The sequence below is a fragment of the Macaca fascicularis genome, chromosome X, assembly GCF_037993035.2.
Source record: "Macaca fascicularis isolate 582-1 chromosome X, T2T-MFA8v1.1".
Classification (NCBI taxonomy): domain Eukaryota; kingdom Metazoa; phylum Chordata; class Mammalia; order Primates; family Cercopithecidae; genus Macaca; species Macaca fascicularis.
The window spans coordinates 15,628,782-15,641,435 of record NC_088395.1 but is presented as its reverse complement, the minus strand read 5'-3'; the positions used below and the strand labels follow the sequence as shown (position 1 = coordinate 15,641,435).

Sequence of the window (12,654 nt, the reverse complement as noted above, 5' to 3'; positions counted from 1 at the left end):
AATAAAAATAAAAACATTAGAAATAAAATATATGAAAGTTATATATCCAGTGGAAAAATCCCAGACATCAACAGAAACAGAACAACAAACTGTGACAAATCAGGAAGACATTCACAAGCAGAGTACTTACGACTGGTACTGAACATACACATTGCCCCTCAGGTGAGGCTCCAGATTGCAGCTGACCTAGGGAGCAATGAAGAATGCCATCATCAAAAATTCAGGAAAAGAAACCAGCCATTCAGCAAACGTTTGTCCAGGCTAACGTTCCCCAAAGCAGTTACCAATCAAAGATTCCAAAACAGAGATATGGCTGACTCTGGCATCTATTTAAGGCGTACTTGGCACATGGCAATGTGCCTGATCCCTGTTGGTCCAAGTCTGTTTTTTCCCACAAATATGAAATGTTTCACACATCCATAAAAATACAGAAGATATCAATCAGCCTATATATACACTACCCAGATTTAACACTAACGTTTTCCACTTTTGAATGAGAATTTTTACATATGTAAAACATTAAAGACCCAGTTGAAGCCCTTCTATCCCATTCTTCTCCCTCCTCCATCACAAAGGTGAACACTCTCCACAGGTTGAGTGTAGCCTTCACATTCCAAACACAAACACACATATTACATACATAGACCTACACAGACACAAATACAAATACACAGATACAGGCATATATACATATATCATATGCATGCCAAAACCCACACATATGTATCATACATAGAAATGTCTATTATCGGTATACACATATTTATGTATACATATGCAAAGAAACAGGTAATATATATTGATAAACAACATATAGTGTTGCTTTGTATGTTTTAAAATTTTATAGAAATAGTATTTATTCCATATTCTTTTTTCAAGATGTAGTCACATAAACTTAACTACTGTATACTGGATATACCAAAAAATAAAACTTATCTACTCCTCTAGAATGATGTTTTTTCAAGATGCTTCCAATTGTTCATCCACAAACAGTACCGCAGTCAGCATTCTTAAGCAGGTCTCTGTGGGTATAAAGATCTTTCTACTGTGCATAGCCAATTTATGGGTTACACGTACCTTCACTAGGTATTGACAAACTGCTCTCTGAAGTGGTTTTACTAATGTACACATCCTCATCTACTCTTGGTATTAATAGAATTTATAACTTTTTGCCTGATAGGTGTGAATATCATCCCATTTTCATATGTACTGTTCCTATTACTAGTTAGGTTAGATATTTGATCATTTGCCTTCAACGATGACAAATCTGATTTGTTTTTATATAATAGTATATAAAAAGGTCCTCAAATATTCATACTAGTGTTTAGCATTTATGTTCAAAATGAATCTATAATTTTACAAATTTGTCCCAGAGTATTTTTCTTAGGGTATCCAAAAACGAGCAGGATCCATACTCAATGACAATTTGTACCACCACCCTTAGAAGGAAGAAGAAAAGGCCTCGGGAGTCCATGTCAGCTGTGCAAGCTAGGGTGAGAGAACTCTAAACAAAAGAAAAAATACGTTGTGGTGGTTGTGGTTTGTGGGTGCAGCCTGTTGCAAGTAAGGGTGCAATTTCCATGAACTACTCTGAAGTTCTGAAAGCAGCCCTCCCACTACCACTTCACAGAAGCAGTATAATCAAGAAACCCTACGAGGAAAACCGCTGATGTAATCCAGTCCCCTCACTTTCAGGATAAGGAAAAGGCAGGAAGAAGGGGCAAGGCCAGTCAAACCACATGGCCTCCTTGTCCAATGCTTCTAACATGGTACTGTGTGGGTGTGACTAGGTAGTTCCACTTTAGCAGTTACTGCTCGTGCTGACAAGTAGTGTGAAGACAGAAAGGCATATGCCCCAGAAACAAAGGTTAAGGAGGAAAAAATAAATAAAAAAGAATTTTTAAAAATATTGAAATCAGTTGATAGAAGTATAGCCTTCAATGTCAGGAATATCTTTGTTTTTTGGGGGGGGTATTCCAACTTTTCATCATTTGCAACTTGCAGGAAAAAATTCACAGTATTATTCCTGTCTTTTCCCAAATTATGGGACAATTTCCCTGCCTTACCATAACCAAGGCATTCCAGTTCAGATCTGACGAAATCACAGACAAGGCAGGAAGCTTCACCCTGTTAGAATTCAACGAATGGGTCCTGGGAGCAGCAGAGATTACATCTGGCTTTACCCTTGCATTAAGGAATATTTTAAAATAATTATGTGCCATCTGGATGCCTTTTTCACCAACTATGCTGCATCACAGACCATGGTTTGTATAATATTATATTCAGTATTGAAAGTATCCAATGAATAAAAACAATGTAAAAAAAAGCAGTGGAGGAGGTGGTGGAATCTAGGTTTATGTGGTTTATGTTCCTGTGTGGCTCCAGAAGAACATACAGCTTGGGTGGAAGCTAAGTTGGTACTGTCAACACAATGAACCAACAAACTTAGTGAGTGAAGCCACCTACAGAGGAAGGAAGGGAGTGCACCGTTTGTCACATGCAGCTTCTAAGTGAAGGACTGGATGGCTATGTGCAGGGGACCTGATACAGAGAATGCACGTGCTCAAAAGAACTGGAGCACAAAGCGACCAAGTAAATGAAAGATCCGTTCCAATCTAGACCCCTAGCAGTCAGGAAATACCATGCTAATACATGTTTCTGATTTCATGTGGTATTGACACCACATTGGCAACGAGGTAGGGAGTGGAAAGAGAGAAAGAGGGAAGTCACATTTACAGAGTGTCAGCATGCCTGACCCCAGCTGAGCCTGTGTCCCAGCTCTCTTGGGCCATTAAGTACTGCAGGGTGAAGCAAACCAGTCCCCTCCTCCACACGTATGCCCACCTTGAACTGAATCACTTTCCCCACGTTCTTGAACTCGGGCAACACATCCTCGTAGAAATCTAGGAACTGCTGGTAGGTTTCTTCCTCGCTGTACTCCAGGCTTGCATCAGGGTCATAGTCATCCCTTCTGCACTGCTCCATTCCAAATGTTGTAAACATGCTCTTAATAAGAAGGGTAGGACTGGATGTTGGGAAATTATGTTTACGTGAACATCTGCATATGAAAGAAAAACTTAAATTCACTAGACCAATAGTTGAAAATTACACACAAAACACCTGCTTTAGACTAGGCGTGGTGGTTCACGCCTGTAATCCCAACACTTTGGGAGGCCGAGGCGGGCGAATCACCTGAGGTCCAGAGTTTGAGACCAGCCTGGCTAACATGGTGAAACCCCAATTCTACTACAAATACAAAAAATTAGCCGGGCGTGTTGGTGTGCGCCTGTAGCGCCTATAATCCCAGCTACTTGGGAGGTTGAGGCAGGAGAATCGCTTGAACCCGGGAGGCGGAGGTTGCAGTGAGCTGAGATCGCGCCATTGCACTCCAGCTTGGGCAACAAAAGCGAAACTCCATCTCAAACAAAAAACAAACAAAAACAACACTGGCTTTAAATTTTGAGATAGAAACTCATGCAATTTAGTTGTTTTGACTTAACTGAAAGAGAATAAGCCCCACTCAGATGCCAAGTTTCAGCGCTTAAGGGGATTTTTTTTAAGTGCTGAAACTTGGCACTTGCTGTTTTAATGTCAAGTTGGAAACATTTCAAAGTTCATATACCATTCAGCTGTCTTTGAATGAAGTTCAGGAAGCCTATACATGTTGAACCATAGGGGAAAAGAAGGCCTGCTGATTGGTGTGACAGGATGTGGTGATAGGCATGAAGATGTCACATGCGGGACTGCTGAGAGGAAGGTGGGAAGTAACAATGCAATCCTGGTTCTGTACAATCGTCAGTGGACTCCATGTTTACACAATATAGTAATCCAAGAATTTCCAGTTAATGAAGCAATTCAATCTGATCTGTGTATAGCAGCTTGTCGCTTTCGTGGCATTTTGACATTTTTCCCCTCTGGTCCTTATATCCCTTTAGGACAGTGGGGACTAGTATTTTCTCCACTTTGCAAAGAAGGAAGCTGAGGCCTAGAAAAGCACACTTGCCCAAGTCATATGGCTTGGAAGAGAGGGATCCAAGACATCTGCATCAATCTACTATCTGGTGCCTGTCCATGATAGGGTGTAATAAATATAATTTGTTTTTGAGACAGGGTCTTGTTCTGTCATACAGGCTGGAGTGCAATGGTATGATCATACTTCACTGCAACCTTGAATTCCCCGGGCTCAAGTGATCCTACTGCCTCAGCATCTTGAGTAGCTGGCGCATGCCACCATGCCCGGATAACTTTTTTATTTTTGTAGGGATGGGGTCTCGCTCTGCTGCCCAGGCTGGTCTCGCACTCCTGGCTTCAAGTGATCCTCCTGCCTCAGCCTCCCAAAGCTCTGGGATTACAGGTATGAGCTACCATACCTGCATCATTTAATTCTTATTTAATGAAGGTGGCTAACCATTATGAAGAACAATTTTCTTTTCATAGTTTAAACTGGACCAAGGCTAAGCTGACTAGGCTGTACCTGAGTAATATTTCAAAAATCCTTCATATGAGTTTACTTTCTTACTTCCTTCCTTCTCCTAACATGCAATGAGGAGGAAAAATGTAGTTCAAGGTTCCAAATAAACAAAATTTTCCTGGTTAGGTTGCTAGTCAAAAATTGGTAAGAAAAAACTTTTTTTTTTGCTGGGGGAAGTCCACAGAATTTAAGAAGAAAGAGAGTTGAAGAATAGGACATGTTGGAAAAAAACAACACTGGTCCTGAAATGACTAAATGTTTAATCACACTCACTCTCCACATCTGTAATGTCTATCTAAGCACCTGCTGAGATAATGCTTACAGAATGCCCAGCATACACCATGCTCAGCTCAGAAATGCTTAATCAGTGTTCATTAATGTGAAATTTTCTATTTTCCAAATGACCTCCTGGATTATTCAATTAGAGACCTTGCAATTAGATCCCTCTTCCCAACTACTGACAGAACAAAGAGCAAAGACTCAACCTGGCTGGCAACACTCACAGTGAATCAAAATGTTATAAGTATGAAGCATGCACAGAATTAAACAAGGAACCAATTTAATGAGGTTAAAATTCTGCTCAAGGGATTCTTAGATCTGAATGAACTTGGCTCTAGTTCCCAGGATGTCAAATAAGCATTTGTCAGTTTTGGAATAGAACTGAAGTCCCTGTCTGGGGAAAAATCCCACCTGGCCTAAAGACAGTCCTTACAATCTAAGTGTATACAAAAGGCCAGCCCTAGAGCTTTTACCGAAAACTCAGCTAAGAGAAGTGACATTTACGAAGGCAGTCTAAAGCTGCGGTTCCAAGCCTGTGTGGTTCTCAGAATTACCTGGGAAGAACTGAGATTTCTTACTTCCTACCCTAGACCATCTGATCAGACCTCAAGGGGTGGGGGACCCATATTTTCAAAGTAGCTCCCTACCTGGTCCTGAAGATCAGCCATATTTGGGAACCACTGGTTTCGGGCATACTATTTACCCATTATTCTGATACTTAAGTCAGTTTGCTGCAAAAACCCACAGTTGTTGGATATTACCTTAGGCCAAGAATGGCCAATAAATGGTGCGGGTATCCAAATGCCCCCTCAGGTATAGCTAACTGACTACTCCTCTTTTTCTTCTTCTCAAGGAAGTACTCCTGGTACCCACTACCTTTGTCCTACATAGAATCCCCGCATTGCACATTAAAGTGAAGCTGCAATCATTGATCGAAGGTCACTGCAAGAAACATTCTCATGAAAATTACATATGCAACTGTTATAAAGCATCTATTCAAGTTATTGTCCACCTTCCTATTTAATGTCTTTGTAAAATATTCCATGGGAGAAACCTTTAGAATTGGGTGCCAGGGAAATTTTTGTCTTTCTAGAGATATCACTCATTCTTCCTTTTTGGTAAGAATTACAGCTTATTATCTGCTTGAGATGCATTCAAATACGGAGAAATAAAAACCTGGAGAAAATAATTCACTTTCTCTTCCTTTCCTTGCTTTCAATTTCCTTTACTTTCTTTAATTTAATGCACCTTCTTTAAATCACTTTTGGAAGTAAGTGAGGTATAAATAGACCACTAAGTTTTACCTTCCATTAGTAATTATTACCTTTTAGGAGAAAAACAAACAGATTCCCCTCAAAGCTGTGACTCCAAAAATTACCAATTCCACCATGGCTCTAGAATTGAACTCTGTACTAATTACAAAAACAACCAACCAAAGAAATGCTTAGATTATGGGAGTGTTCCTCTGATGGTCTGACAAAACTTAACGACAGAGCAGAATGGCTGTACGATCTGGAGCAAGTCACCGAGGCTCTCCATAAAAGGGGAACGGAGCAGTCTACTTGTCTAAAGGGATGGCGCTAGATTTTGTAACTGCTAATTTCGCAGAATTTCATGTCACAACTTATCACCTGAATGATGAAAATCTCCACATTGCTCTCATACTTTGATAGTTGTGATGGTAAAATTTCATATGCCTATGAAAACTGTGAGAAATGTTCGCAAACTAATTTGACCACTGTCCATATTTCCTTGAAATGACTTGAGGAGAGATGGGGTCTGAGAGCATGACGGGCCATTCCCTCTTCCCACAAGGAAGGGCCTGTCAACCAAGTTCTCGAAATCGTTTAAGACATCTCCCCTCCTCTCACTTTTGCCCAACAAAAGGAGAATCAGGCCAGGCGCAGTGGCTCACGCCTGTAATCCCAGCACTTCGCGAGGCCGAGGCAGGCAGATCACCAGGTCAAGAGATCGAGACCATCCTGGCCAACATGGTGAAACCTCGTCTATACTAAAAATACAAAAAAATTAGCCGGGTGTGGTGGCATGTGCCTGTAGTCCCAGCTACTCGGGAGGCTGAGGCAGGAGAATTGCTTGAACCTGGGAGGTGGAGCTTGCAGTGAACCGAGATCATGCCACTGCACTCCAGCCTGGCGACAGGGCGAGACTCCGTCTCAAAAAATAAAAATAAAAAAAAAAAAAAAAGGGAGAATCAAGAATCAGGCTACCAAGGGTCTTAAATTTAGAGAAAATGTTAGAGATAGATCCTATATGAGGGATCCTGCAGCTGGAAAACATTAAATGCAATTTGGTTCTACTACCCATGCAAATATGAACTTACATGGAGTCTCAGTTGTCTCTGAAAGGTAATTCACAGTGCATTTTTCTTTAGTGGGAAGTTTTTTACACCAATCAATTATTACCATTTCTTGTTCAGATTAAGTGTATATTTGAGAAACACTTCTAAAGGTATCAAAGGGAATAAAGTCTCTTTCCTTTCCTTAGTTCCCAGTTTTTCAAGAGGAGGCTTTCTACTAATTAGAAGATCCTGTGACTCTTTTCACAGCCATTCCGGACATCTGCAATCCCACCTCTAAAATACAAAAGGACATACACACTCGACATTAGTGGCTCTCAATCCTAGGGCACACTAGAAACCCCTGAGGACATTTCGAAACTAAGGCCACCCAAGTCCCTGGTATTCTATTATTTATCTTTTTTTTTTTTTTTTTTTTAATAGAGACTAGGTTGCCCAGGCTGGTCTCAAACTCCTGAGCTCAAGCGATCTGCCTGCCTTGGCCTCCCGAAGTGCTGGATTACAGGTGTGAGCCACCGCACCTGGCCCTGATATTCTGATTTACTCAACTTGAGGTAGGACATAATTTTTTAAAGCTTTCTAGATGACTCTAATGTGCATCCAGGGTGAAGAACCACTGTTCTTAAAAAATGAAAAATGGTGGGAACCTTAAATTCAAAAAGAAAAAGAAAAGAACCATAGAGAAGGATATATTTTCAAAGAAGAAGAAGAAAAAAACCTCACAACATGAATACTTTTATGAATAAAGTAAAGCTGACAGATGACATATGGTTTCTGATTAACTACATCTGCATTTTACTATTCATATCCCTTTTCAGGATTAATAGGATGTTAACGTTATGATTAGATCTTCTCTTCTGCAGAATATATGGTGATAATTATTAGATTTTGTCTCAGATGGACTCATTCACCATTAGGAATTATTTACCCACTTTAAGTTGGTCATTCATAAACAGGCCAAATTATAAAAATCACCATTACCTGGCATATAATAGGTGTTCAAATACTTGCTAAATGACTGAAGAGATCAACACTAGATTTCCACATGAATGTCTTCTTTCAAAAACATTGACCCAAAAGGGGCAGGGAACAAGAAGAGTGTCTCACAGAATAACAGCAAGAGTCACAATAATGCAAACGTCAGCAAGCACTCCCGGGGCCCTGTTCTACGGGGCTGTGCGCTCATTTCAGCCCCACAGCCCCCTCAGAAAGATGAGACTATGTTTAATCCCATTTCATAGATGAGAGAATGAAGGCACACAGAGCTTAAGAAACTTGCACAGAGTGGCAGCCACGGAAGCCCGTTTTTGCAGCCAGCGGTCTGTACCTGAGTCTGAGCACACTCACTGACAGGAGAAATGAAAATACTTTCACTCTCCTCATTTGGATCCTGTCTTTCACAGACATCCCTTCACACATGCCAAGTTTTTGTTTGTTTGTTTGTTTTCTTTTTTGAGACAGGGTCTTGTTTTGTCACCCAGGCTGGAGTGCAGTGGTGCGATCATAGCTTACTGCAGCCTGGAACTCCTGGCACATGCCAAGTTGTAAAAATTAAAAGCCTGTTTTGGGGACAGTGTTTGCCCTTCAAAAGATAAAGCCGAGCTGCTCCAAGCTCTCGAAATATATTATTTCCCCATCCCAGTTGTGCACCATGGACTAATGCAAGCTCAGGAAGAAACCGACAAGCAAAGTGGCTTCCTAAAGATGTGGAATGCGAAGGAAGCACCCTCAGAGAACTAGGCTAAGCCCACCCAGGGAACAAGGATAGAGGGAACAGGGATGGTCAAAGCAGAGGATGATCAGCTGGGAAAACGAGAGCAGCAGCAAGAAAGCAGCAGATGTCTGACGACGGACATTTTAAATGAAAGCCTGCGCCTCCCCCAAAAGGAGAACTCACAAACTTCAACATTTTCAATCACTCCATTCTGACATGATAAAACAAAATTAGTTACCTATCTCCAAATCTGCACGCTCCTGTTTTACTGTAGAAGGGACAGTTGGCTCGATCCTTCTCCATGACTCTGAAATCCACGGGTGGTTCTGGGTTTTGCCATGTGGTACCATTTTCCAACTGTTGAAAATAACCATGACTTTACTGCTGGAGTAAAAACCCATGAAAGACGAGATGTTTCAAAGTCTATTAAAATATTTTCCTCAAAGACAAACATGGTTTCATTTAAGAATGCGAACATTTAAGTTGTAACAGGCGATGAAGACTTTACAAACAGTCCTGAGACACGAGCTCCATGCCTCTCTTGGCTCCTGGTCACTTTCCTTTATCTGGTATCACTACTGCCACCAGGGGCCGCTGCCAAGGTTTCCATCCATTCTAAAAAGGGTCCAAGAAGGCCAGGCGCAGTGGCTCACACCTGTAATCCCAGCACTTTGGGAGGCCAAGGCGGGTGGATCACCTGAGGTCAGGAGTTCAAGACCAGCCTGACCAACATGGAGAAACCCTATCTCTATTAAAAATATAAAATTAGCTGGGCTTGGTAGCGCACGCCTGTAATCCCAGCTACTCAGGAGGCTGGGGCAGGAGAGTTGCTTGAACCCAGGAGGCGGAGGCTGCAGTGAGCTGGGATTGTACCATTGCACTCCAGCCTGGGCAACAAGAGCAAAACTCCGTCTCGAAAAAAGAAAAAAAAAGAGGCCGGGCGCGGTGGCTCAAGCCTGTAATCCCAGCACTTTGGGAGGCCGAGACGGGCGGATCACGAGGTCAGGAGATCGAGACCATCCTGGCTAACACGGTGAAACCCCGTCTCTACTAAAAATACAAAAACTTAGCCGGGCGAGGTGGCGGGCGCCTGTAGTCCCAGCTACTCGGGAGGCTGAGGCAGGAGAATGGCGTGAACCCGGGAGGCGGAGCTTGCAGTGAGCTGAGATCCGGCCACTGCACTCCAGCCTGGGTGACAGAGCGAGACTCCGTCTCAAAAAAAAAAAAAAAAAAAGAAAAAAAAGAAAAAAAAAAGGGGGGTCCAAGAACTTATTAGGGAACCACCACATTCAGAAATAGAAGTTACTCTGATTCAAGGTAAACTGTCCACTGGAGGCTTACAGTATGTGATGTCGCTTAAACACACTGTAAGGACTCTAAACAAGTCCAGTCCACAGGGGTCATGAATACCATTTGTATTTCTTCATCAATAAAGTTTGTTGTTGTTGTATAAATCAAAGCACGACAAACATGATTCCAGATATCCAAACATGATCTGAGTAACCTACCACAAAACTAACATTACTGCAACTATTATTTCTAAGTAAACATTAATTGGTCTCAAATTCTCAATGAAAGGTTTTAAAAATACCTCATTTTCAGCCTGATCCAGCATCTTCTGCAAAGCTTCCTAAAAATGGTGCAAACATAGGACTAATGAAAACCCAGAAGTCAGGTCAGTCACATCTGGTTTCTCTGGTTAAGAATCTCAAGTGTAACAATTAAAACACACACACACACACACACACACACACACACACACACACGAGTACACACGTTCTAGTTTTCTTTTGAATCAAAGATCTTTTGAAAAGCTTTCAAACGATATATAGCTGAGACTTCTCTCTCTCTCTTTTTTTTTTGAGACAGGGCCTCACTCTGTCATCCAGGCTGGAGTGCAGTGGCGTGACCTCAGCTCACTGCAACCTCCGCCTCCCAGGCTCAAGTGATCTCCCACCTCAGCCTCCTGAGTAGCTGGGACTACAGTCACGTACCACCATGCCTGGATAATTTTTCTATTTTCTGTAGAGATAGAGTTTCACCATGTTGCCCAGGCTAGTCTCGAACTCCTGAGCTCAAGCAATCCACCCACCTCGGCCTCCCAAAGTGCTGGAATTACAGGTGTGAGCTACCATGCCCGGCCCATAGCTGAGACATTCTATTCAAATAGAAAATTTACTAGATCCCATTGCAAAATATTTAAAATAGTCTTATAAGAGTTTCAATAATAGTAATACTTAGTATATTTGAGTATATATACCATGTCCTAGTTTGTAAAAGGGAGTATTAGTGAATATAAAACACAATGCTAGGCCGGGCACGGTGTCTCACGCCTATAATCCTAGCACTTTGAGAGGCTGAGGTGGGTGGATCACTTGAGGTCAGGAGTTCTAGATCAGCCTGGCCAAGATGGTGAAACCCCATCGCTACTGAAAATACAAAAATTAGCTGGGTGTGGTAGCACCTGCCTGTAATCCTAGCTACTTGGGAGGCTGAGACAAGAGAATCGCTTGAACCCAGGAGGCGGAGGTTGCAGTGAGCCGAGATCACGCTACTGCACTCCAGCCTGGGTGAAAGAGCAAAACTGCATCTAAAAAAACGAACAAACAAACAAACAAAAAAACCCCAAACAACAATGCTAGATGAAATCATAAACATTTAGCAGAAGCTAAAATATGACATGACCAGTGGTAATTAGCACTTAGGAGAAAATTCTAACGTTTTAATAAGGCAAAGGAGGTTCTGTAATATGCCAGTAAATTTCTACCTAATTGGCATTTGAACAAGTTGTACCTATGTTTAACAGTCTTATCTTCCCTAGCCCCTTAAAGCATTACATAAGACTCGTATGTCTAGCTGCTTATTTGTGGTGCTTGAAACAGAACTCTTGTCCTCTACACTCCCCGGCCCACATCCACCTGAATGCTCCCTCAGTGAATAGCGCTGCCAGTCATCTGTCTATTCAGACTAAAAACCTAAAAATACGACTTGAATTCCCCTCTCTCTCTTTGTCCTCCCTCCCATTCAATCTACTAGCTAGAGTCCCACTGACTCTGCTTTGACACACCCCAAATCTGTGTACTTATCTTTATTTGGAATCGGAGGCCTTTTAACTGGTCACTGTTCCCCATTCCTCATTTTTTATAGTAAGTAAAAGTGATCTGTTAAAAAGGTCTGGTGCAGTGGTTCGTTCACACCAGCACTTTGGGAGGCCGAGGTGGATGGATCCCTTGAGGTCAGGAGTTCGAGACCAGCCTGGCCAACATGGTGAAACCCTGTCTCTACTAAAAATACAAAAATTAGCTGGGCGTGGTAGCAGGCACCTATAATCCCAGCTACTCAGGGGGCTGAGGCACATGAATTGCTTGAACCCGGGAGGCAGAAGTTGCAGTAAACAGAGATCACGCCACTGCACTCCAGCCTGGGCGACAGCGTGAGACTCCGTCTCAAAAGAAATTTTTTTTTTAAAAGCATGATCTGTTAAAAGGTACAGATATAAATGAGATAGAGTCATTCCCTGCTTAAACCCCTTCAATGGCTTACCATTATAGGAAACATAAAATCCAAACTCCTCCTTCAAATCCAGGAAGCCCTACCTGATCTGACTCTGCTTACCCTCCACTACCCACCCTCCCCCAGCAACCTCCTCCACTTCCCTTCTCTCCTTTGGACTCTAGATTTCAGGCTCCCTGGCCTTTTTTCAGCCTTCAAGCTTCAGGCCTCTTCCCGCTGAGATCTCTCCACTCAGGTGTCAGCTCAAACATTCACCTCCTCAGAAATTTCCTTGAGCAGGCAATCTATAGAAGCACAACTCTATTCTCATTACTCTATCACATCACTCTGCTTTCTTTTTGCTTCTTTTTTTTTTTTGAG

The 12,654-nt window shown here is 42.1% G+C and overlaps 1 protein-coding gene across 3 annotated transcripts in view; it reads right to left on the bottom strand.

Annotated features, from left to right (window-relative positions):
• Positions 1-12,654, bottom strand: part of ZRSR2 (zinc finger CCCH-type, RNA binding motif and serine/arginine rich 2) — a 32,950-nt gene that overhangs the window by 4,484 nt on the left and 15,812 nt on the right. For all 3 annotated transcript variants that reach the window (XM_005593040.3, XM_045383828.1, XM_074029062.1), the window contains exons 6-9: positions 10,373-10,411; positions 9,020-9,138; positions 2,845-3,058; positions 131-186 (exon numbers count right to left, since the gene is read on the bottom strand). In XM_005593040.3, coding sequence (XP_005593097.1) covers positions 131-186; positions 2,845-3,058; positions 9,020-9,138; positions 10,373-10,411 — 428 coding nt within the window. The remainder of the gene's footprint in view (positions 1-130; positions 187-2,844; positions 3,059-9,019; positions 9,139-10,372; positions 10,412-12,654) is intronic.